Here is a 26,533-nt window from a genome sequence, read left to right as displayed (position 1 = left end):
TTATGTGATATTGTGACAACTAATTTGAGAGTTGAATTATAGGGGAGGGAAGTGTGTGACGGGGACGGCTCTTGTCATTTCCACACAAAATGATCTGAAACCCCTGCAAAGTCTTCCCTCTGACCCACGACATGCCTGTACAGTACACGAGATGATTTTTTCCTGCACGGTTATTTTTCATATTTTTAATAGTTAATGTATATGTACTAGAAAATGTGCTTTACAAGAAATACAATCTCCCTCTCCAACCTATGCTTTACGGGAGTGATACACTTAAATTTTGGAAATTAATTGATTTAGAGTGAAATACTAAGTAAATGAAAATACAAGGTCCACCCATGCGGCAAAGGATAAACATGATGCACAATTATGAGGTTTAGGCGAACTGATGTAGCCATTGCTAGCACAGTCAGCACTTGCTACCGCAACGATGTGAACGAAAGTGACCGTCTTTAAATTGTCCCGAGTCCTTCAAGGACCCTTCCTCCTGAGACCTGAGAACCCAGCATTGAGAACAACACACAGTCCCCGCAGCTCCCCCGGAGAAAGCATTCCAATTGCACCTCCTAACATCTGTCTGCCTTGTTCCAAGAAAGGTCTGCCCCTGGCTGGGGGATGAGACCTGGAGCAGCTCAGTGGGAAATGTTTTGAGAAAGGAATAGTTCGAGCCTGTGTGTGGCCCATGCTTTGGCCCCCTCCCCGGGGTCAGCACACAGCAGGACACTCACCTTTTCCCATTCTCGGTCCTTGTTCAGCACGATCACCACCAGCCTGGGGTGCACCTGATAGCCTTCCTCAGTGAAGGACAGGTCTTTGCCATCCCATGTCACATTGACCATGAATCTAGAGAGAGGAAGAAAGACAAGGTTGTTTTTTTGTTAGAGAAGAATTAAAATGGTGTGAGTTAAATGAGTGGATGCCACCATCGGTATAAAACTGAAGAAGTTACAATGCCATCACGCATCTCAGGCAGCCTCTGTCTGTGCCAGGGTTGGTACCCCCGTAGGTACTGCTAATTGACTCGGCACTCTTTTCTATAAGCCTGTACTCACTCTCAGAATCCTCAGTTTTGTACAGGAATATAGTAATTGACTGTATAATTGGCACATGGGATGGAACTTCATGTCTTGCCAGATAACAGACCTTTGTTCAAATGATCTTCTTACAGAAGAATCTGAAAGCATGTTCTATTATGTTTTAACAAGCTTCCCTAAAGGAAACTGCTTGCTCATAAATCACATGATGTAGAACTTCAAAGAAATGATTTCCCATCCATTTATTATTCATCTGACTAATATTTATTAAACATTTGCTGCATGCCAGGTCTCAGCTAGTTAGCTGGGGATAAATAAACAAACATGATCCCCCTTTTCCTGAAGCTTATATAGTCCAAGGGAAAGTACGGGCATGAATTGATTAATTACAGATCAATGACAAGCGCTGCAACAGAGAGGTGGGCATGCAAGGTGAGAGTGAAAAGGGTCAGGCAAGACTTCTGTAAGAAAGTGCAGCCTGCCCTGAAGGATGAGTCAGCATTAACTAGGGAGGAAGGGACATAAGCATGATGCTCTAGGCCGAGGGGGCAGCATGAGTGAAAAGGCCCCGTGGCAGTACATGTGACGGGCTGACCGGGCGCAGTGAGGATGAAGCAGAGAGACACAGGGATGCAGGACGTGGCGTGGCTGAGACGGTGAACAGGAGCACACAGGGCAAAGCTCTTCAGGCCGTGTGAGGGAGTTCCGCTTTTAAAAACATAATGGAAGCCGCCGAAGGTTTTAATTAAGGAGGTGATGTAATCGGACGTTTCTTGTATAACGTGGCTAGAAAGCTGTGTAGACAAATCGGAACCAGAGTGGATAAAAAGGGTTGGTTACCGGACTCTCGTTGTCCAGGTGAGAGAGGATGTTGGCTTTGGTCCTGTCGTGGCCCCAAAAGAAGAACAGAAGGAAGAAAAGGAAGAGGAGGAGCAGCAACAAATAGGGCCAAGAGGAGAAACGTTTGGCGGGTGTTTCATGCTGGGTCGGATGCGAAGGTGAGGGAGGGCGGTATCAAGGACGACAGCTCGGAGCCCGCCTTGTATCACATCCGTGCAGTCAACTTTTGGCCTAGGCGTTTTCACCACAGCTGACATCTGTCTGTCTTACAATACTCTTATCTCCACTGCTTCTCAAGGCCACCTTGCCCACAGTTGGGCTGGGCTCAGATGGGGAGGCAAGGCAGGGCTTAACTCACAGGATTCGTGGGGTGAGGGAGAATCCCCAGGGGTCCACGGCTCTTTGCGGCTTGAGGAAAATGTGATGTTTAAGATTTCCAGGAAAACACCCCACCAAGCAGAGGCTCACTAAACACAGCATGTTGGACTGAAGCATTCAAAGACCTCCCCAGCAAGACAGGTTATCTCGAAGCCATTTCTTTTTTTCTTTCTTTTTTTTTTCTTTTTTTTGCTTTATATTCCTTTAACATGAAAAGCAACTGAAGAAGTAAAATATTAAGACTAGACTACAGAAGAATTTCAAAGAGGAAGATTGGCCTAACTGGTCCTGTGCCCACCCTTGGGCCGCCACAGGGCAGAAGACCCGACGACCTTGGGTTGGGGAGGATCTGGTCTCCAACGACAAGGTCGAGGAACTGGGGTAAAGTCAAAGAACGATTATTGTGTATCCACTGTTTGATGCACTGGTTGGGTCATTAAAAATCATGTTTTTGAAGACAACGTTAATGGCATGGAGAAAATGCACACTATTTAATGTTAAACAAGCAGAAAAGAGGATAAAGACAGGGTTTGCAAGCAGAAAAGAGGATAAACGAGGGCCTGTCTATGCATGGAAGGATTACAGGTACTTTTTTTTTTTCCTTTATGTATTTTCATAGTCATCACATTTTATGCAAGGACTGTTTAACAAAAATACTGTTTGTTAAAAAATAGAAATATAACATTGCCATTCTAGATGAAGCGAAGACTAATCGCTGTTCTATTTGGTATATTTGAGTCATCACAGACCACTTCCTAGCGAGGTAATTTATCGATTCAACAACTACTTATTGAATACCTATTATGTGCCAGGCCATATGGTGAGTACTATACGTACAGAAAGAAAAAACAATGCCTGTCTGTCCTCTTACCCGCGTCACATCAATGACAATAGCGCTAGAACGCTGCTTGTGCATCAACAAACAGGAGGCGTGAGAAGTTTTGAGAACACAGAGGAAGGGCCCCTCACTCAACCTAAGGGATTTAAGGAGGCCTTCCTGGGGGAATCTTAAAAAGTGAGGGTTTGAGGAGAGGGGGAGCAAAAGATTCTGAACAGAGGAATGACTTTAAGTAAAGAAGAGTCAGCAAAGGAAACAACACAGGCTGGAGGAAGTAGGAAATAGCTTAGTGAGGCTGGTGAGCAGTGGGATTCGCCTGGCGATCCCTGAAGCCACGCCTCACACAGGACCTTGAGTGACACCCTAGAGGATCTGGATTTTGTTCGGAGGCCAGGATGATCCATGAAAGGTTTTAGATAGAGGAGTGACCTACTCAGATTTGCTGCCTGGAGAAGCAGAGATAAAAACGAGTCTCTGCACCTGAAGAGGACTTTGACACTTCTGTCTATGGCTAAAAGACAGGCCTGTCCGACGACTGAAGGGGCTTTTTGTTTTCCGTTTTTCATCCTGTTCCTTCTTTCCTTTGATGCTTCCTGGCTCGCGTTTGCTGAACTAAATGGACGCAGTCCAGACAGGCACGCCTAAGGAGTGTTCCACGTCACGTTCCGTGCTGAGACCCTTGAGAAAACATCTGCATGGGTTGGGGGTTTGGAAGATTATATTTTGGTCAAATTCCTCATTATCAATCAGCTTTCAAAGTAACTAATTGAAGTTTAAATTAAGCTGTTTCTATCTTTCGGGCTGACTTTTCAGTTTTGTTCCCCATGGTTGTTTTTAGCTCTATCACGTTGCCTGGCACACTGTAGGGGCGGAGTTAATGCGTGGCGGCTGAGTGTATTGACGGATCATCACCAGAAGTGCCTGCCATCCATTCATCTATCCATTGATCCATTTGTCAATATGTTCATCCATCCACCTATCAAACAGACATGTCTAAGTACCTACTATGTCCCTGTGCCAGGAATTATGCTAGGAAAATCAAATAAAACACAAGCAAACATATTTCTGCAATAAATAACTTCGATAAAGAACAATAAGTGTAAAATCAGAGATATGCACTATCTGGACTGGTGAAGAGCATGAGAAATATAGTGGCCAACTGCAGTGCGGAGGCAGGGCAGGAATCAAACTCAGCAGAAGATGCTTGGGTCACGCTGGGAAGGAAGCGGAAGGGGCTGGCCAGGTGAACAGCAAGGGGAAAGAGAGGAGACGCACTGGACGGAGGAGACAACAAAGCCCAAGGCATATAACCGTGAAATGCGATAGAACCCCGTTAGCGGGATTTCAATACAAAGAACGCAGACAAAGACCGCCAGCGGCCTTTACCTGCTACCGACTCGCTCCATAGTGGTTGCCCAAATGCACAGCTAAGCCGGCCGATTCATTGATTTGTTGTTGTTGTTGTTGTTTTGAATTGAATCCAATAAGCTTTCAAGCCAGGTTTTGATCATACAACAATTTGGGGTGAACAGAGTTCAGGTTAAATCTACCTCATGCCCAAGTGTGGGCGAAACTGAAACATTTAGTCAATTATCAAGAGGTTGGAAATATATATGGTTCCTTATCTGTTGGGAAGAGACAGGCTTGAGGACAAATGTGTGGGGTCTGACAGACACACGGCCCCAGGGAGAGCCGTATTATGAACTGAAAGTCACCGTCACCATTCTAACCAAGGAGCTAGCGACATACCAGGTCCCTTTTTGTTCTGCCAGTTGCATTTACTTAAATCTTCTTCCTCTTGAAGGTGCCATCTCTAGTTTCTCCGCTCATTCCCTTTTCTCCCATTTTGTAGTGAAATTAGATGGAATTAGCAGGGTGATTATTTAGATGCAATCACTCCTCTTCAGATGTTACAGAAACAATTATATGGAAATTCTCAGGCTCCAGATTTTTCTGTGTTCGTTTAACGTTCAATATTCTGGACCAATGAATCCATATACTCAATACTAATAATGTCTTTTTTCTTTTATTTATTTATTTTCCTATGAAGAGTCTTCAGTCTCTTGGGAGGAAAAAACAAAACTCTAACAAATTTTTGCTGAATGATAATTTCATTATGAAATTGGCAGAGAGCAAGTACCTATTACCTTCAGTTCTTCCATCCAATTTTTAAGAAGGACAATCCATATTTCCTTGGGCTTTCTTCCCATTTCGAATTGCTCCACAGCAAAATTCTTTACCCAGGGAAATATCATTATACACCCCACTGCCTGGCCCTCATTAACACCTGCTGGGCATTTGTATTAAACAGTAAAATCTTATCACTGTTTTGTCGCTCAAAAATTGATTATAAACATGTAGTGACCAGATAAAATATCAGAAATTCTGGCTGCTGCTAAGCTTCAAATTACATTTTCAATATTTCCATCAGGAGCAATCAATACACGAGAGCCTGCCGGCAAAACGTAGAAGGAGGGGTGGGCTCTAATGAATCACAGAGGGGTTCACCTCTGTATTATCATCATCTATTGATGATAAAATGTCAAATAGTGTGTTTGTTTGTTTGTTCTTATTTTCAGTGATATATACAACACTAAACCAGAAAAACATGTAAATGTATTTGGCATACATACAAGTTTCCTTTGGTATCTAGTCTTAGGTATATGAAGCTAAAATTCAAGTGAAAGAAATATTACTGTTTGCATTTTGTGTCCCATCATGTTGTCTGTGGGGATCAGAAATAACACTGAAAAACAGGTAGGCCATTTTTCCTCTATCATTATGGCTGCAAAATTTGGGCCAGAATGGTTGCATTCTTACTAAACCTGCACTGTCTAATTCGGTGGCCACTGGCTGCAGGAGGCTATTAAGTGCTTGAAATGTGGTTAGTCTAAACGAACGTGTGATCTAAGGACATAGTACACACTGGATTTGGAAGACTTCGTTTTGAAAAATAGTGTAAAGGAGCCAGTGAACAATTTTATGTCGATTTCATGTTGCAATATTTTGGACACGTGGGGTGTGATAAAATGTGTTACTAAAATTAATTTCACCTGCTTCTTTCTATTGGTTTAATGTGCTGCCAGAAAATTTAAGATGACACGTGGCTCGCGTGATATTTCGGCTGGACGGCCCTTCTTGACTGCCTTCTGTTGAGCATTTTTTAACCGGGAGACAGACAGTACGCGTCATGAAGGCAACGGCCGCTTCTTCCCTGGTTGGTATTTTGCTTCTGGTGCCTGGCACATAGCTGGTGCTGAATAAAACGTGCAGAACGAATACAAGAACGAGCTGCTACTTCTACGTGGTGGACGACAGAAGCAGGATCCAAGCCCGCCTCTGCTGCTCCCAGCTGCGTCGCCTTGGGCGGCGTGTTTAAAATTCTCTCCGCTGCGCTGCTCTTTCCTTCTTCGTAACACTAGATCAGGTTATAAACTCTATGGCCTGCCCATGACTGTTTCACGTAGTTTACCCTAACAGGTTCCTAACTCCTAGGTTTTGGAGCAGGATTAGCTGTAGTGCACCTAAAATGCCCAGCATAACGCCTAGGGGACAGCTCTTGCTGTCTGCTTTGTATCGAAGACTTCAATACAAAGTCTTCCAAGTAAATAGCAGCTCACATTTACATAAATTGTCCATGCATTTTTTTTTTTTTTTACTTCTTTTCTACCCTGTATTATTTTTTTTTTTTTACTACTTATCCACCTTGTCGTATTTTCTGACGCTCTACCTTAAATGCAATCTGGTCCTTTTAAAGCCATACTTTTACTGCCGGTTCAGTCTATTCGTTTCCAGGGTCCCTCTGTCCTTCTGTCAAAAGCCGATCACATTTGGGCATCATGAGCTCTTTTAACCTTACTCAAAATATCTCATCCCCCCAATTCCCATCTTCTCTCTGCAGCCTTACGTTGGTTAAGTCTCCTTTAACGTCCCAAATCTGATTATTTGAAACGTTCTCTAGGCATATTTATTACACCTCATTTCCCTTCAGACTTTAATTCTCTTACTGTTTCATAAACGCCACCATAACCCATTTAGTGTTCCTCGATTTTAAGTTAATTTCCCATCTGCTTTGCCATTTCCCACACTTCTCGGGCCTTTGCCCGAATCACCCTATCCCTTAAACACCTCTTCAGACTGCTTGGGTGTCACCATTTCTCCTTTGTCATTTAATTTACATGATTTTCAAAACAGAGTCACTGTTTCCTTAACCTCCTTAAGTTCTCAAGACACTCATTTTTTTTTTTTTAACTGTTTTACTCTTCCCATTTTTCTCTTGGTGGTTCGCGGTCCTTCTTAGCGACCTCTCGTCTTCATTCTCATATGGATACGAACCCTCTTCTTTCTTTAAAGCAGAGTCATGGCGCGGTCACCAGTTTTCAACTCCCAACTCCCACACTGCCCCTTCCCCAAACACGCACCCTTTCACTGCAAGTGTCTGAATACAGGCACTCTCCTCTCTGCCCAGGGCTCAATTTCTTATACTTATTGATGATTTCCCATTTCCTCTGAACAATTACCGAAGGCATGACCGCAGGGCAGAGATGTCAGTGTCAGGACAGAAATGCGATCGCTCCAACACACAGACCTGCACAGTCGAGCCCAGCATCATCCAAACCGGGCTCGGAAACCCCGGCATAGAGAAAAAATAAAAAACTGGGTTAAAAGAAACAGGGGAGTATTTCCTCTTTCGACTCAAATTTTATTGTGGCCAATTAAAAAAAAATAATAATGTTAATTGTCTTGGCTGAGCAATGCTTAATTAAAAAAAAAAGGGGGGGGAACAGGAGATGGTAAACTCCATAAAAGAGGAATCTTTGTTTTGATCACTGTGATTCTAAAACACCTAGAAGAGTGTGTGTCCTGTAGTAAGAGCTTAAAAAGTCTTTGCTGAATAAATGCATGAGCAGACAAGGGCCTCCAGGATCTTGCTAATTCAATGCTAATTTCCTGAGAGGCAAAACAATTTGAGAGAGGCAATTCTGCAGGAAGGCTGCTCGGTTTTGGAGTGAGAGAGCCGAGGTTAGAATGCAGTTCTGTGGCTTTCAATCTCCGGTGAGCACCCTAAATTCTCAGAGTATCCCGTTTCCTATTCTATAAAATGGAGGTTTATAATAGCCCCATCGTCGTGTAATTACAGGGATGAAATTGGATGAAATTAAATGAGATAAAGCATGTAATGTGGCCAGTACAGTGTTTGGCACATAAAAAATGATGATTAGCAGTAGTTGCCATGGTTTTACATAATTATCTTTTCTCCTAAAATTTGGGATTAAAGAGCTTTCTTGTAAATGTTGCCGGATCATTTTGACTGCTAATTCCAGTCGCCCAAGAGAAACAATGTGCCCTACTAGGTCCCTACCCCAGGGAAAGAGGGGGGCTAATCAGATTGCTCAGAACCCCCAGACCGGGCTACAGTGCAAAGTTCTGCCTCGGTGCCGGCTTGCCCTTCATGTCTCCTGGGCGCCCCATCTCTATTTGGTGAGCACTTCTGAGCCAAAGGTGACTTTTTAGAGATATTCTCATGTGCTGTGATACAACCTCTAAGTCTAAAACTTACAGTAACTTAAGGCAAAGTTTACTCTGTAAATATGACCATCCTCCCTCCCACCTCCTCCCCTGCCAGACACAATACCTGAACCATTTGGCCAATAGGTGTACTTGGGAGCAGGAGTATAGAGCAGGATCTAAGATATATGTCCTAATTCTACTTTATTGGAGCCTGAGCGTCCATTAATAAAATGGTTCTCAGAATCCCATTCTGCTCTTGTTCCTCGTACGTGTGGCTCTTAGAGGAACCTGCTCGGAGATCTGGAAATTCTTGAAGTTCTGGATAGTATTTTGTAACACCATCAAAATAGCACTAAATGTATCACTTATTCACCTCTAATGGGTCTGCCTCATCTAACCATTTGGAACTGGCTGGCACAGAGATCAATGGAACCAGCCTTGCAATGAGCATCTCTTCCAAGAGAGCCCAAAAAAGTCGGTAACTTAAAAAGCAGTTTGTGTGAGCTCACTCGATCGCCTGCATCTACGCTGCCAAACTATCTGGGATCTCAAACAGGGAGCTGTGCGTGGATGCCGCCTCCCCAACCCGCCCCCAAAACGTGCAGAACGAGACGACAGGGAGCAATTCAAGGTGTGATTTTATCTAAGAATTTCTGGATACCCCCGTACTGGACTATGGCCTCCATGAGAACACTGGGTTGTCTGCTTTGTGCTCAGCTGTATCCTCCTTCCGGAACCTGGAGCAGTGCCTGGCAGAGAGGAGCTGCTCGATACGCGCTGAGGGACCGAAAAGTTTCAGCTCTCTGTCACATTGTCTTGCCCTCTGCCAACGAGCCCGACATTATCCATCTGTCAGGTGCGAGTCCACCTGTGCGTGGTGGATCACTGGGGATCTGATGATGTAACTCGAAGGCAGAGGAGAAGCTGCAGGTAGAGTCTCCTGGGCTTCCGGGATTCCCACCTCTGCCTGAATTTTCAATATACTGTACTTCCTTATAAATTATCATTTGGAAAAAAAAAAATTCTACTGCTTATATCAGTCAATCAAATAAATACACCAGAAAACAATGAAGAAACTCGCTCCTCCAGGCTGCTGCACAGGAAAAATCCTGGTGTTCAAATCAGGAGACCTAGGACCTTGTCCCGCCCCTCTGGGTATATAATAACAGTCATTCAAAGAAAGGGACTAAAACGTACTTGGCACCTAATATGTGTTAACTGTTGTAGCAGATACGTTCCATATGTTACCTGAATTTTCACTGAAGAACTAAGTGTGGATTTACCCACTCTACAGAGACAGGGAAGAGGCTCAGAGGATTTCAAGATGGTGCCAAAGGCTACACAGAACAACAGACACTTGTAGTTGTCCACCAATGTCCTCTCTCCTCTTCTGCCTTAGAAACAGAAACCCCCATTTTGTGGCACATAGCCTTCTATGATAAAGTTTACATCTCCCAGCCTCCCAGCTAGGCATGGCCATGTGACTATGTTCTGGCCAGTAGAAGAGAGAAGATATAACATGTATAACTTATAGAAAGTATTTTATGGGAAGAGGATGAGCCTTTCCCTGCTCCTTCCTCCTTCCTGCTGGCTGCAATGAGGCAGACATGATGGCTGGAACACCAGCAGCCCTATTGGGCTATGAGGTAGAGGCCTCTGGCTGAAGGTGGCAAAGCCACAAGGCAGAAAAGCATCCTGGGTCCCTGACACCGTGGACCATCATGCAAGCTCTAGGCCACCTTTGGACTTCTTTTTCAGGAAAGAGAATTCAATGCTTATCTTGTTTAAGCCACTTCTATGTTTTGGGCTTTCTGTCACTTTAAAACAAAATGGTAGAATGACAATTTGAATAAAAATGTTTCCAAAGCCTTTGAATTAAGCTGCACCAGCTCCCATTGAGCCTCTCAGCACCTCAGTTAACCTTCTCTGAAAAACATGGGCGTGGTACACATTCCTTTGTTTCCTTCCAGCAATATTTGATCCTATCTCCTGATCCCCTTCCCCGCCCCACAATATATATTTAATCCTACCCACGTCTCCTAATATATGCTGTTCCTCTCACTCAAAATGCCATTCCTCCTTCTCATCTTTAATCTAAACTCAACCTAAACCCAAACATATATATATATATTTGGCAGGGCTAATTTCAAGCTCCATTTCTTCCATGTGGCCTTTCCTGACAATCTTGCATTTTATTAGTTCTTTTTAATCCATATCTCATGCTATAGCCCTCAGCAATACATCATCCCCTACAGCCAAGGATTTCACATTGACACATTTGGTCTCACCCGAAGCAAAGATCAGGTCTTGGCTTCAGTCATTCATGTTTATTTAGCATCATGCAGTCGGGCACAGCGTGCTCAACATTTGTTGACTTGGTTCGAAAAGCAGTACATTCATCTTCACCTCAGGACCATGTTTTCCCACTTAACACCAAACAGAGGACTGGGTAGTGAGGCTGAGCCAGGCCACAAGTCTTTCTCTACGCTATTTTTGTAGCTATAATTCCTTTCATCCCACCACATCCTGTTAAAATTGGCCATCCTTCATGATCATGGAAACCCCCCCGCAAAGCCATGCCTGATTCCTCCAAATCAGATATACCCTCTCCCAACTCATAACCCCTATTTTTGACGTGGTAAGCCCTACTCTTAGAGTGTACCTTCATTATTTACATGTAGTCCCAATCGCTTGGGAGTAAATTTTACAAAGACACCTCTTCCCGAAGACCCTTGTGCTGATAAATTTATGTGACTAGGCTCCAGGATGCCCAGAAAGCAGTTTAAACATTTCCAGGTGTGTCAGTGAGAACATCTCTGCCGCAGATGAGTGTTTGGATGGGCAGACGGGTAAAGAGCATCATCCTTACCAGTGTGGGTAAACAACAACCAATCTGTTGAGGGTCCAAATAGAGCAAAAAAGGTAGAGCTGAGGTGAATTTGTTCTCTCTGCTTGACCAAAGATGTCCATTTGCTCCTGCCCTTGGACATCAGTGTTTCTGGTTCCCAGCCTTGGACGGGGACTTATACCATTGGCTCCCCTGGACACATTCCGTCTACAGCAACCACACAATATTACTGAGAAGTTTCTTGGTGGTAGTGCTAACAGTTGGATGAAGGCCTACAATAAATACCTGTTCAGAATTGAGGGGTTTCCTGGGGCATGAAACATCCAGTGTAAAACCAGGACCATAAATTAAGAGTATGGCTTACTAAGCAATACCTCAAAAGCACATCTATAGAAAGGCTTCAAATCTATTTCTTAGCAAACATCGATTCAAACAAATATTAACTGAGTACCTACTATATGCCCACAACATGCAGGAGATAAGACAGTAAGTAAAAAACTTGTGGTCCTTTCCCCAAAGTCATCGCAAGTTAGGGGAAACAAATAATTATTATTAGGAAATAATTACAATAATATAAATACTTATAATAAATGCTAATATATTTGCAACTAAAGTCCCTGATGCTCTAGAAACATTGGCAGGGAAAACTAACCTAACAGAATACTGGTTAGTCTCTCATTACTCCATTTCTACTTGCTTTTCTTCAGTGCAAACACCAAGTTGAGTTGTCAAAAGGAATCACAAACTCTCATGCTTTATAGGACAGAGCAGGAAACATCAATGAGTAAAATGGGCCAGATGCAAGATTACAGAGAGTGGTGAAAATCTCATCTACAGGCATTCAAATTCATTTAAAAATTTAAAAAAATTAATATTTGAAATGAAATAAAACACATCTCTTGAGCAGTCATCTGAACGCTGTTCTACATTCATGTTCCTTCCTATAGCAAAAACTCAGGCTTTCTTCTATGAATTGCATCCCTCATAGGGTGGCTTAATGACATACGAGAAACCCTGTTCTTTGGAAAAGGCCCCCCCCCATGCATACCTGAACATCCATGCTGACCTCTGGCCATAAACAAACAAACAAACAAACAAACAAACAAACAAAAAACAAAACAACAACAAAAACCAGATCTGGTGAAATGGGGAGCATGTGTCCCAAGCTGGATCCACTGGATTCTCTTTCCTGAGAATCTGAAACTTGATAAGTGAGACAGAGACCAGGAATGGTTGGATCTGGATCGAGAGGGTAGTAACTTCTCTCCATCAGTCCTCGCCTTGTGACCTTCCCAAGCCCTGGCTGCTCAACTTTGATTATTTTTTAAGATACCCTAGAAAAGTCCCAATATATGTTCTGTTGTTCCTTCTTCACTACCTCCTTTTGTTTAAATTAAACTAGTCAGAGTTAACCCCTGTTACTTACTACCAAAATACCCTAAGTAGTACTCACTTTGCTCCTACCGGAACTGTTATAACTTCTTTCCTGGTTTCCAGATTTCCTGATCATATGCATATTAATAATAACGCCTGCCAGATAAATAATCCTAAACCTTAGTTCTGATAACGTACAACTCTGCTCAAAAGCCTGCAATGACTGTTGCCAGAGATAAAATCCATGCTTATTAGCCGACTTTAACTTCCAACCTTACTTCTTAAAACTGTTCTCTATGTAACCTGCATTGGACCAAATCCAGGCATCTCATGCTGTCCTGCTAAAGCCTTATGGTTTCCCACTTCTTGGCTTTTGTTCCTACAATTTTTCCCACTGGGAAAGCAGTAATAGCTATTTCCGGCTACTCCCTGAAAATAGATCTTCCCCTTCCTGGCCAATAGAAGTGCCCTTGGCCACAGTGATGGGCTCAGGGATGGGCAAATGACTCAGGCTCATCCAATCAGTTTCCTTCTCTAGGAATGTTCTCTTGCAGCTAGGGAGGATAACTATCTCTCCTGACATAAGGAGAGTATGTGAATCCACACCTATTTTAGATGATGCTCTAAAATAGGTGTGGATTCACCTATTTTAGAGGTGGGGATAATGAGCCATGATGGGGAGAAACAAGAGAGAGAGAGGAAGAGGAGGTGGGGAGAGGGAGGGAGGGAGGGGTGTGTGTGGGGGGGGGAAGAGAGAGAGAGAGAGAGAGAGAGAGAGAGAGAGAGAGAGAGAGAGAGAGAGAGAGAGAGAAGTGAAGACATCATTTGAGCCTGGATCTAGATATGCCAGAAAACAAGTGCACCCCATCCTTTTCAGTTACATGGACCTATAAATCTTTTTGTTTTTGTTTTGTCTGTGCTTAAGATAATAAGAATTGGTTTTCTATCACTTAAAATCACGAAAGTCTCAATTAATATAAAGACTTTTCTCCCTTAAGTATTGATATGTTCAGCCCTTCCAAAATGGAGCACAGAGCTCGGCTCTTCCCCAGCGCTCACTGAGCTTCCAGTCTCCACTCCCTCCTCGGAATCCCCATCACTTCCTCTGCATCTCCGGCTCTACCTTGTTATTCCAAGTTTTTCACACACATGCGCACACACACACATTGCTTCTGCTGCCACCATGATCACAACCACCACTACCACTACTACCACCATCACCACCACCACCACCATCATCATCATCATCATCATTATCTCCTTTGCTGGAGGGCAATCCCCTGAGAAACAAGGACCGTGTCTGAGCTTTTGTCACATGCCCCGCACCCAGAGCACAGCGTTCAGCATGTGGTACGTGATCAGTGACCATTTGCTGAACGAACAGAAGCAGATTTTCATCTGGCCCGAGCTGGAGTCCTCAGCAGTGTGGAGAATGTTCCAGTGTGCTGGGCGACGCCTCGGGACCATCAGGACAGAGTTAAATATGTCCTGGCCTAAATAGCAGACTAAATGCTGTCCAGAGTCGTAATGAAACTTGACAGCCCCGTGTAAATTCAGCAGTAATAATGTTTCTCATCCTGCCACGGATTTCTGGTGTGGAAATGTGTGCCCTGGAAGACTCTGCTGTGCAGTCCCTATCACTGCCCTGATAGTCATACCTTTGCCCATAACTGCTCCGTCATTTCTTCTTGGGGAAGAAAATGATTTTTACCTCCTAAAGAGCAAAGAACCGCTAGATTAAGGAGGGTTCGGGTTTTTTCCTTTTTATAAATGACAGCAAGAACATAGCTTTTTATTTTCTGTCGTTCCTCTTGCTGTTTGTTTTTTCAAATTGCTTTAAAGAGTTAATTTCACAATGACAGGGAAATAATTGTGAGGAGAGCAGTACGAAGAAAAAGAGAAAACGAAGAGGAGAAAGGAGAAAAGCCTAAAGAGAAGGAAACGCCTGGGGCAGGAAGAGAAAGACAGACAAATAAGAGACTGGAAAGAAAAGTGGGGGGGGAGGAGGGGTGGTATTTTGTCACCCTTGGATAACAACACAAAATGGAGGCCGAAGTGGAGCAGGGCCCTCCAGGAACACTGGAAAGGGCTCCGTGGGAGGAGATCCTCATCGGTGGCATGAGAGAGAGAGAGTGACAAGATGGAGCGAGTCCAGAGCTGGCCGAGCAGTGAGCAGGAAGGGGAGCAGAGAGAGGAGGCCCCACGCTGTGGTTTGGCACTTTGCCCTCCGTGGTGACATTGGAAAAGTAGGTCAGTTTCAGGGCTGGCTGGGAGACGAGCGGTCGGCCAGGAATGAATAAGTGGTGGGAAGTGAGGATGCTGAGTGAGAGGCTGACCCGACGCACGGGACCTGGGAAATGGGGCACTTCCCCAGTGCGACGGGAAGAACGAAAGCCAGTTCTGGACAGCACTGCCCCACGGACCCTTCCGCAAGGAAGGAAATGGAATATATTTGTAAAGCCCAATATGGCAGCTGATATCTATGGTGTCCAATATGGTAGTTGTTCATCACCTGTGGCTACTGCGCCCTTGAAATGTGGATAACATGACTGAGGAACTGAATTTTGAATTTTATTTTATTTCAATTGATTTAAATTTAAATAGCTACATACAGCTAGTGGCTGCCATACTGGATAATTTCAGTCTAGGAGCTATGTGGATCACATAAAAAGAGAACTGATTGCCAGGAGGAACCAAAAGACTGTTTTCTCAAATGTCATCTGGGTACCTCAGGCTATAAACAGAGAGATGCATTTAGATGGCGCATCGGTTAGCTTTATTTTTAGATTTAAATTTATTTTAATGTATATTTGAAAAAAATGGACCTAGGATATCAAATTCATTATGTCATAGATATCACTGCTTAGGAGGAAACTATAGTGGAATTTTATAGCTCTAAAAAAAGTAAAGCAACATAAATAAAATGTACTATGAAAAACATCACAGAGGGTTAACAGAGATGACAAAAAGCAATGAACATATTTCATATAAATGAAATCATACAATTTGTGGCATTTTGCGTCTGGCTGCTTTCACTTAGTAGAACGTTTTCAGGGTTGATCTACATTGTGTCATATCAATAATTACATATCGATAATACCCAATTGTCCAAATTCTTTATAGCTGAATAACATTCTACTGTATGGATGGACTATTTTATTTTTCCATGCATCTGTTGGTGGACAATTGAGTTATTTACACATTTTGGTTATTGTGAATAGAGCTATTATGAACACTGGTATACAAGTTTTTGTTCAAATATTTGTTTTTAATTTAGGGAGGTATATAACTAGGAGTAGAATTGTTTGAGGTGATGAAAAATTCCTGGAACTAGATAAATGGAGATGGTTGAACAATATGGTGAACGTACTTACTGCCACTGAATTATGTAGTTTTAAATGATTAAAATAGTAAATTTTGTTATATGTATTTAACACAATAAAAACTTATTTTTAAAAAAGTAATGAAGAAAGTAAATCCATGACTGACTGGAGACTGAGCTACTTCGAATGATACAGTAGGTAGTTTAAATTGGGATATGAGGTTTATCAGGGATTTCAGAGTTACTACTCAGCCTTCCATTTAAAAATCATTTCTACAACATCTCTGCAGAAAGGCGAGCCTGACACCAAAGGCACAAGCAACAAAAGCAATAACAGAAAGTGAAGCTACATCAAACTAAAAAGCTTAACAAAAAAAACAAACCCCCCAAAACGAAAAACAACCAAAAAAACCCAAACAACAAAATAAAGAGGAAACCCACAGAAAAGGAGAAAAATCTTTGCAAACAACATATCAGATAAGGAGCAAATATCCAAAATATGTAACTCAATAGCAAAAAAAAAAAACTCTAAAAATCCAATTTAAAAATGGGCAAGGGACTTAGACATTTTCCCAAAGAAGACATACAAATGGCCAACAAGTATGTGAAAAGGTGCTCAATATCAGTAATCGTCAGGGAAAAGCTAATAATCAAAACCAGCAGGAGATATCACCTCACACCTATCAAGATGATGATTAAAAACACAAGAGATAGCGAACGCTGGTGAGAATGTGGAGGAGAGGGAACCCAGGTGCCCTGCTGGGGGGAGCGTTAAGTGCGACAGCAAGTCCACTCCTGGACATTCATCCAGAGCATTTGAAAAGAGGATCTCACACAGTTATCTGCTCTCCCGTGTTCACTGCAGCATTATTCACAACGGCCAAGACATGAAAACAACCTAAGTGGCCATCTACAGATGAGTGGATGAAAAAGTGTGAGACACACACACACATACAAATATTATCCGGCTACAGAAAAGAAGGACATCCTTCCACGTGCAACAATAGGGATGGACCTTGAGGGTATCAGGATAAGTAAAATAAGTTAGACAGAGAAAGACAAACACTATATCGTCTCACTGATCTCACTGACATGTGGAATCGAAACAAACGAAAAACCAAAAACAACCCAGCTCATATAGACAGAGAACGATTGATTGGTGGTTGCTTGAAGAGGGGTGGGTAAAATGGGCCAAGTGGGGCGAGGCGGGGGGAGGTCAAAAGATACAAATTTCTAGTTATAAAATAAATTAAGCCATGAGATGTGATGCAGAGCATGGTACCTATAGTTTATAATACTGTATTGCATATTCGAAAGTTGCTAAGAGAGTACATCTTAAAAGTTCTCATCAGAAGAAAAAAAGATTGGTAACTATGTATGGTGATAGATGTTAACTAGACTTATTGTGGTGATCACGTCCCAATGTACACAAATATCAAATCATTATGTTGTACACTTGAAACTAATATCATGTTATATATGTTATTTAGACTCAATAAAAAAAAATACTCATAGGGCTGCTGTGAGTATTAAAAGAGCAATGCACACAAAGCACTCTGCACAAAGTTTGGAATAGAGTAAGTAGAGAATAATGTTAGTTTTCATGGTATTTATGGGCACAGTGGAAGGGGGAGTGATCTAGACCAAGGAACAAGTGTTACAGCATTCGCTATCTAAAGGGCAGTGCTAGTCGTGCTGTTCAGCAAAGGGGGATGGGACGATTCTAAGGAAGAGAAATCAATGGACACAGATGGTCTCTACGTAAAGGGTTTTAAGGTTATTCATCTCAAATGACAGAACCACCTTGCTCCACTTGACCCCACCACACACTGCAGAACCGCTTCCTGACACACAGCAGACAGCTGCCCACAGGATGGGAGGTTTCCAGGGTCTGAGTGACATCTCCCCAGTTCCTTTCACCAGCCACTCAAAGTGTTTAGCAAAGACTTCCTTCCACTGAGCTGGTATTATTTCCTTGGAACGTCAACCCGCTAGCTCTAGTTCTCCATTGTCAGCAAAGAAGACTAATTCTTCTCTTATTTCCAGATGGCAAACCTTTAAAGCCCTTGCAGATGACTCTGGTGTCCCCCTTTGAAGGCTCCTCTGTAGGACCCTCCAACCATTCCTCCTAGACATATATTAGACGCGGGTGCTCCTTTCCATTCAAAAACATACTTGCAGTCTATGGCCATGCCACTCTGAACAAGCCTGATCCCATCTGACCTCAGAAGCTAAGCAGAGTTGGGCCTGGTTAGTGTTTGGATGGGAGACCACCTAGGAAGATCAGGTGCTGTAGGCATGAAAAAATAAACAAATAAGGTATTGTAAGCTGACGAGGTCTTTGCAATCTGCGAGGTCAACCAAGGGTTGCCTTGCCTAAAAAACAAAGAAAAAAAACCAACAACGATCGAAACAAAAACAAAGGAACAAAAAACTTGTAGATTCTTCTCTTCTCCAAACAGAATCTGAAATTTTCAAAACATTTTCAGAATAAGATGCTATCCCAGAGACCTTTTTGTAAAGATTTATAGGCATTCGTTACAATAACTTACACAATCTTGTATTTCTGGTCACAGAAGTAATTGAAACAAGTTTCTTTATGTTTCCCCTCTATACAGGAGTGATTAATAATAATATTAAATTTGGGGTCCAACATAAGTTATCCCATTTCATACCTCAACAGCTCTGCAACTAAGCAGCTAATACAATCAATTTAGAAAGTGTTCTCATGTTTTGGAAATTGGGTCTTGTATCCTGGAAAGCTCTATTCTACGCTTCATTTGTACTTTACTCATAAAAACACCTTTGGTAAGAGCCATTTGATGTACATGGTCTCTGTTTTTAGCTTTTGCCTTTAACTAGGAGGTCGCATTTTGCATTCTCCTACTTGGCCCTCAAAGGCTCTCACGCTGCTTAAAGTGTGGAAGGCAAATGACATGGTATGGGCTTGAAGTTCAGGAAAACATTTTTTTTCCATCTCTTCTTTGGTGGGCGGGGGGGTGGGTAGCGAATATTGTATTTCATCCACAGGGGTTCTTTCTACTTGTTGCTGATTTTCCAAAGAAAAAAGAAAGGAAGAAAAAAGTTACAAAAATCCATTATGCGAGGACATTAGAACCAACGGCGAGAAAACAATTTAGAACGAAGGCTTCTGAGAATCTATGGTTTAAAGAGAAGTAGAAAATCATTCTTAGTCAAAAAGATGATATGCTTCCAATACTAATAGAAAATCTGAGACTAATTTCTTCTAGTTGAAGTAGGGCCAGGACTCAAAAATGCCAAGGCATCATTGAAAAATGACAAGTGTTAGGATTTCTCTGCTTGACAGAAACACCTAGAAAGACCATAAAACTTTACAGAACTGCCAGTTTCCAGCGTGCTGGCAGCCAAGCCCAACAGATGCACCAGCACGAAAGGCAGACCAAAACCAGCCTAGCGGGGGCACCATTTGGCAAATAGATGGCCTGCCACCATACCGGTTTCTATTTCAGACAACGGAATTGTCCAACACTGTCTAATAGAGTTAACTCAACCAGCTGTGTGGCTGACAGGTCTGCACCTGCGTGCGGCTTCAGATCTGGCTTCTGGACAGAGCACAGTCTAACCGGGTTCTTCTCACCGTGTGAAACCACAGCGCCTCCTGATGCACCAGGTCCGGAACTGGTCCCAGTGCCTGTGATCTGCTTTGGCACAGCAGTTAAGCTGAAGGAAGGCATACAGATCACCCCGGGGTGAAGGGAGTTGGAGCCTCAGGGGATTTCAGACCCACAGCTGGGCCATCACCTGGACGAGACCTTAGCGGTCAGACCAGCCCCAGGGATGAAGAGCCTGGATGGGAAGCCGAAGCAGCCGAGGGGCAGGACAGCTACCGGGCGCATCTCCCACAGGCGGAGAGGTGCACGTGTTTCTATTTTATTTACATTCGATTGACTCTGCAGAATTTTTAATAAGGCAAGCGGAAGAAGCTGAAGCTGACAGCAAAACACAAGACAGGGTAACAGGAATCCACTGGTTAAGAAATACATCGGAACTGGAAGGGCTGGAACTGAGTCTAGGATCCTCGCTAATGGCCAGCGCCTTCGGTATGAAGAATGGCAGCTATCCAGACCCTGATCAAAGCAGAAAATACATAGGAACGATTCTTTCTGTGACGGCAGCTTTAGAGTGTGATTATTTGTAGAGGCACTTGCTGCAATTTTTTCTATTTGCCTGTGTGGAAAGAGACAGCATATTTGCATCCTGTTCCTAAAAACTATTTTTTTTTATACCAACAATAAGAGATTTACAACTAGGAATATGCTCAATGCGACAAATTGGTGTGATTCCTATTAATATCAGAAGTATGTCACCAATAGAGGCAATTTAGGTTGTGATGACAAGTACTGGCTTTGAAGTTATACTGTTAGGGAGTTATTATCTCCATTTGAAGTTAAATGGAGATAATAACGGTACCTACTTTGTGGAGTTGTTGTGAGCATTAAACTGGTGAATAGAAAGAACTTCACACAGTGTGCCAGACACACTCAATAAACGCTAATTGTTGTAGGAGTGGCAATACCATTAGTTGTTATCACCAACGTCTTTACTTCCTCCCTGAGATTGTCGAGAGAGGGAGAACAATACAGCACTTCCAGTCCTTGGTAGTCTCGATCTTCTGGATTTGGAGGCCTAAGAGTTGGGTCAGCCTTGTGAGATCTTGGTTAGGACACATCACCTCCATGCACTGCATTATCTGTATCTGTTACATGGGAATGAATCTCTGAGGATTAAAGGACACTTAGTATTTTGATCTTAAAAAAACCCTGTAATTATTGTAATAATCATTAATTACTTCTATGTGGAAGGAGAACCGAGCACAGTGATGGTCCTGTCAGCCACGGATACTCCCACACAGCCCAAAGCATCTCCATGACACGAGTCCTTGGGGAGAGTAAAAAGAGAAAGTTACATAAACGTGCCACCCGCCTTCTAAAGGGGGCCAAGAGGTTGAGAATGGGAGCTTTTCACACACCCTGAATCTGCAAACATCGATAAAGTGAGATGTTCTCATTCTCCTGTTGTTTTCCGTGCCTCCTGCTGGGAACAAAGGTGCCAAGATGAAAACCACTCAGGACTGAACGGCACAACTCGAAGAACGATACCGGACCAGGCGACGTGCTTTCCACCGTGCGGGTTAACGGAGACACCTAGCGTCCCAGAGGGGAGCTGGCCCTGCTGCCGCTCTGACTAGGGGTCGTTGGCGCAAGTCCACGGGCATCATCCACCCCCAGTGCTTCTTCCGCCATCCCCCCCTTTCCAGTCCCTTCACAGTGTCACCCCTCCACAACCAGATCTCAAATGGCAGTTCTCCAGACATCTCCTCCGGCTTTAACAGGACAGGAATGGAGTTGGTCACGTAATGTCCGAGAGGAATTATCTTCTTAAGGATTAAGTAATGGATGTGAGGAGGTGACCAGCATCCTTTGACTGCAAATGCTCCATGGTTTGTTTTTCTTGACCTTCAAACACTCATCCGTCTCTTCTGCAGAGGAAGCGTTGCTGAATGCCTACTGGTTAGAGAGACCTGAAACTGAGTCCACCATGATAATAATATGTATTTTTTTCCTTTTCTTATGAACGCCAAAGTCTTTCCCTTCTCAGGAACTTTGCACGCTCTGTTCCCTTTGTCTGGAATGACTTTCTCTGGCTTTTTGGCTCTCCATCCTTCGGCTTTCAGTTGAAACGTTAGCTCCATGGAGATGCGTTCTCTCTTCACCCTGTATGGAGACGTGCGCCTCTCATTTTCGGTGTTTTTCATCTCAGTACCCCATGACTTTCCTCCTTTGGCGGCCATAATTGAATGTGATTATTTCTTTTACTTGATTCTCTGCTCATTTTTGTCCAAATTCCCTATCGGACTGTAAGCCACACTCTTGATCCCCCTGGTGTAGCCCCTGTGGGGTTTGATGTCGAACACTAGATAAACTCTTCAAGTCAGTGGACGAAAGCAATCGTGACTCTCGCCTACTAATGATGCGACCCTGGAAGGGTCACTTAACTTTCCGAAGCCTCAGTTTTCTCATAGATACAAGGAGGACATCACCTATCTTGTAGGTAGGTAGAGCGCTGGACGTGGCAGGCTCTGCTACTCTATTGTATCCATTTTAAGATGCCCATCTTTTCCATTTTAACCTTTTTGAAAGATCATTTTATAATTGCTGAAGTCTTAGACTATGTAAATAATAACATCTCGCGCTCATGCAGGGCCCAAGTTTTTATATTAAAAAACATTTTTTATATTAAAAGTTTTTTTTTTATATTAAAAAAACAAACAAACAGAAGTCCACTGGAATGACATGGTCACAGGGCTCCAAGGGTCTATTTACTGTTTAAGAAGCAAATTAACATCAATACTAATGGATTCTCCTCCACAATGTCATTTCTGCCTCCCTCTCATTTACTCTCTAAGGGCTACCTCCTCCCTACTCTCTTAGTTAATGAGACTACTTTTCTAAATTTTTAAAAATCTATTTTTCCTTCAAAAGCCCCGGGGAGTTAGAATAATGAAACACACTTAATTAAGCCATGCAGAGCAATCCTGCCATCTAGGTGGCATTTTCTGTCCCATTTCTTGGTCATTCTGTGAATTATATTATTACACAAACACTAACATTCATAGGTCACTTCACATGTGCCAGGCAGTGAGCTAACTGCTTTTCTTGCCTGTTTCTTACAAACTCCCCACTTTGAGTGGAAACTAGCATTATCTCCATTTTACAGATGACAAAAATGAGGTCTAGATGTATTTAGTTACCTGTTCAAGGTCCTGCAATTAAGAAGTAGAAGACAAAGCTAGAATCTGTTTCCAAACTTATGAATTTATAGGCTAGAATTCTCCAATGGCTACAAACATATATCGAGTACAAATTATATCCATCAAGAACTTTTTATTTATAACATCCCCTTGTTGGTCAAATTCAGTTTTATTAAAGGCAGCCATATTAATTTAAAGGGTATTATACATGAACTAATTCGTATAATACTATAGATTAGCTGCCAAATATGCATATCAATCAAAGTTCTTTTGGTTGCAATTAGCAGAAGCCAACTTGAACCAATTTACATCACTCAGGGAGTCTGGTAGCTAACATCTGAAAAGATTAGGGATTGGGTGGACGTCAGGTACAGTTTGATTACAGGTCTGGCTGATTCTCCATACTGTAATTCTCTAAATTCTGTCCCATGTGTGAGTCACCTTTATGCTCAATCTGATTTCTTCCATAGTAGAAATACCGCAGCAGAAATTCTGGGCTCACATCTGCACACCTGTCCTACAGTCCTGAACTTCTCTCTATTAGACCAACTTTAAGAGGAAATAAAATGACATAGGGGAAAGAAAAAGCAAATAAGACTCCAGATACCATCTGTGCAAGCTCAGGGGTTACTGGAGTAGTCTACCTTGCTCTGCTGCTAAAACTCTCCATTGGTTTCCCATTACACCTGAAACCTTCACCATGGCCTCTAAGACCCTACAGAACGCGGTCTATCTCTCCAAATGCGAGTCCCACTTGCCCATTTTGCTTCTGCCATTCTGGCCATCTTGCCGTTCCTTGAACTGCCCAAGCAATTTCCCAAGTCCAGTCCTTTGCACTTGCTGGACCTCTATCCAGAACATTCTTTTCCCAGATCTTCACATCACTTTCTTATTCACTTCATTCAGACACCTGCCAAAACGTTACCTTCTCGGCCATTCTATCTAAAATAACCCCCTTTCATTCTAGCTCCCCTCACTCTGCCCTACTTCTCTTCCCATGCCTCATCAATAACAACTCGACATGATGTGTTTATTCATGGATTTTTGGTCTCCCCACTAGAACAGGAGCTCTAGGTGGGGAACCATTGTCTCTTTTGCTTCTCACAATATGTGTCTAATCTACTACAGGGTTGAGACACCTGTTAAGTTTCTAATACATGAAAGAATAAATGAATGAAAACAAATGTATGTGTACATGAATGAATGAATGGACAAATGAATGAATGAGTGCCGGCAATCAGTAGATGAATACTGATAACAGATGCCAGGAAACTACTTTTATTCTGTTTGTTTTGTTTTGTTTTCACCTAGTCAGACGAAGACAAACACTTTCTCCCAATTCAGAGCTCAGTCTTTTTAGGAAATACTCTATTTTGAAAGAAGAAGATTTATTAAACTCAAGATCTATAAATGGTTCAGAGGTATGATGGTTTCCTCCCCCATCTCCTATACTGAGTGGAAGATGTCTGTCAAAGCTTTGGCCTCCCTGTATACATGTGAACAGAACACCTCAAAAATCAAAGCAGACAACTCCATTATGACATGGCTTGTACTCGGTATCAAAATTCAATATTGGCTTCCTTCTTTCTTTCTACCTTTGATTTCCTTCCTTCTGCCCAGTCATTTTTCCAAAACACTCCTGCTGACATTTTTGCCCAATTTTTCTGTATACAGTTAATATTTATTAGCGCTCTTCAGGGATGTACAGTATCTGAAGGGACTCATTCTAGAACAACTTGAGGGGGGTTGATGACTATGCACCTGAGCTTCTGCCTGTTCTCATGAAAATTCTCCTAGAAAAGACCAGCTTCTCTCTCCGTTTTCTACTGGCTCTGTTCTTGGCAATGCCAAACATCAATCTCCATGACACTGACAATAGTAATAATTGATATCGATGGTGAGAAAAGTAACATTTTCAGAAAGGTTTTGTGGTTCCTAAAATGAACTCTCATCTATCACATTCTGGTGATAAATTAACTCAAAAGACAAGCAAATGACTCCTGGCCACAAGGGGAGGATGTTTGTGTGTGCTCTGTGGCACTGGAAGACTTCCTAGGGCCTCAGGAAAACACACCTGGAGCCTCCTTTTTCCCTGAGAAGCCAGAAAATCAGAGGATCAGGTGCTAAGGTCGGAGAGGTAATCTTGATCCTGATTCTATCAGTAGGTGACCCTGGGAAAGCCATTTTTCTCTCTGAGATTCTATTCCCATGTGAAAATGGGAATAACAATACCACCTATTTCATGGATCTTTTGTGAGAATAAAATAATGCTTGTAAAAATCCTTAACACAGCATCTCGATCGGATTAAGCGCTGTGCTAGTAATTATCATCATTCACCCATTCAACACATATGTACTAAGTGTCCGTGTTATGCGAGGTACTGGGGTACACAGATCAAATGGACAAGGTCCCTGGAGTTCATCATCATCATCATCCATCATCATCATCACATTATTCTTCTTAATCACAAAGGAACTAGAAGGAGAGGACTGGTATAGTGGAAGCAACGCATCTGCAGGAAAACCAAACCAAACCAAACCAAACCAAACCAAACCAAACCAAACAAACAAACAAAAACGGGCTCTTAGATGCCCTTGCCATTAACCAGTCTCATTAGTGAAAAATGAACCCTGTGTCTTTTCAGCCTCAGTTTCTTTGCAGTAATAAAGCATCAAGAAATAATTGATGATCTTGATGTTCTAAAACCAGTTGAAAATAATTTGTTACAACTAATAATATCTTTTATGAATCTGAGCCAATTGTCATGGATTATTTATTTTAAAAATATAAATTAGAGCAAAGTCACTTGTCGTCATCCACCTGCAGTCTATAATGTTTTCTTGAATGGGAAAAGGGGGTTGGAATTACCACTTATACCTTAGGGATTGTGACAATATTTCACAAGCATCCAGAGCTTCCTTATGTACAAAAAAAGAAAAATATTTTAAAATGATTGGTCTAAGTGATCTCCAGCATCCCTTCCTGCTCTGACATCATGCAATCCAATTCCAGATTATTGTCCCTAACATCATCAATCTACAGATTAAGAAGCTGAGACCCAGAAAAGTTGAGTCTTACCACAGATTGCTGCCATATATAAGAGCAAAACTTGGTTTAGAACCCAATCTTAGCCTGAGTTCTGTGATACTTAATTTTATATGTTTACTCAACTGGGCCATCGGGTGCCCAGATATTTGGTTAAGCATCATTCTGGGTGTGTCTGTGAGGATGATTTTAAGTGAGATTAACATTTGAATCAGTGAACTGAATAAAGCAGATTCCTCACCCCAAGTGGGTGGGCCTCATCTAATCAGTTGAAGGCTTGAGTAGAACAACAACAAAAAAATGACCTTCCCATGAGTGAAGAAGTTCTCCTGACTGCCTTAAGTTGGGATAACTTGAACTGAAGCATCAGCTCTTTTTGAATCTCAAGCCTGCCTGCTCTCGGATTGGAACTTAACGCCATTGGCTTTCCTGAGTCTCCAGTTGGATGACTACAGATCTTGGGAATTCTCAGCCCCTATAATCACATGAACCAATTCCTTATTACACGTCTCTCTCTCCATATAACACACATACACTCACACACATTGG

The 26,533-nt window shown here is 42.5% G+C and overlaps 1 protein-coding gene and 1 pseudogene across 10 annotated transcripts in view; one reads left to right on the top strand and one right to left on the bottom strand.

Moving 5' to 3' along the window:
* Positions 1–26,533, bottom strand: part of GRIN2A (glutamate ionotropic receptor NMDA type subunit 2A) — a 522,696-nt gene that overhangs the window by 107,710 nt on the left and 388,453 nt on the right. For all 10 annotated transcript variants that reach the window (XM_036225800.1, XM_036225809.1, XM_036225808.1 and 7 more), the window contains one exon: positions 729–843. In XM_036225800.1, coding sequence (XP_036081693.1) covers positions 729–843 — 115 coding nt within the window. The remainder of the gene's footprint in view (positions 1–728; positions 844–26,533) is intronic.
* LOC118607508 lies at positions 18,326–18,444 on the top strand (annotated as a pseudogene).

Source organism: Rousettus aegyptiacus, unplaced genomic scaffold (genome assembly GCF_014176215.1).
Source record: "Rousettus aegyptiacus isolate mRouAeg1 unplaced genomic scaffold, mRouAeg1.p scaffold_m13_p_8, whole genome shotgun sequence".
Lineage (NCBI taxonomy): Eukaryota > Metazoa > Chordata > Mammalia > Chiroptera > Pteropodidae > Rousettus > Rousettus aegyptiacus.
The sequence above is the reverse complement of the archived record's forward strand: the minus strand, read 5'-3'. Positions and strand labels throughout refer to the sequence as shown.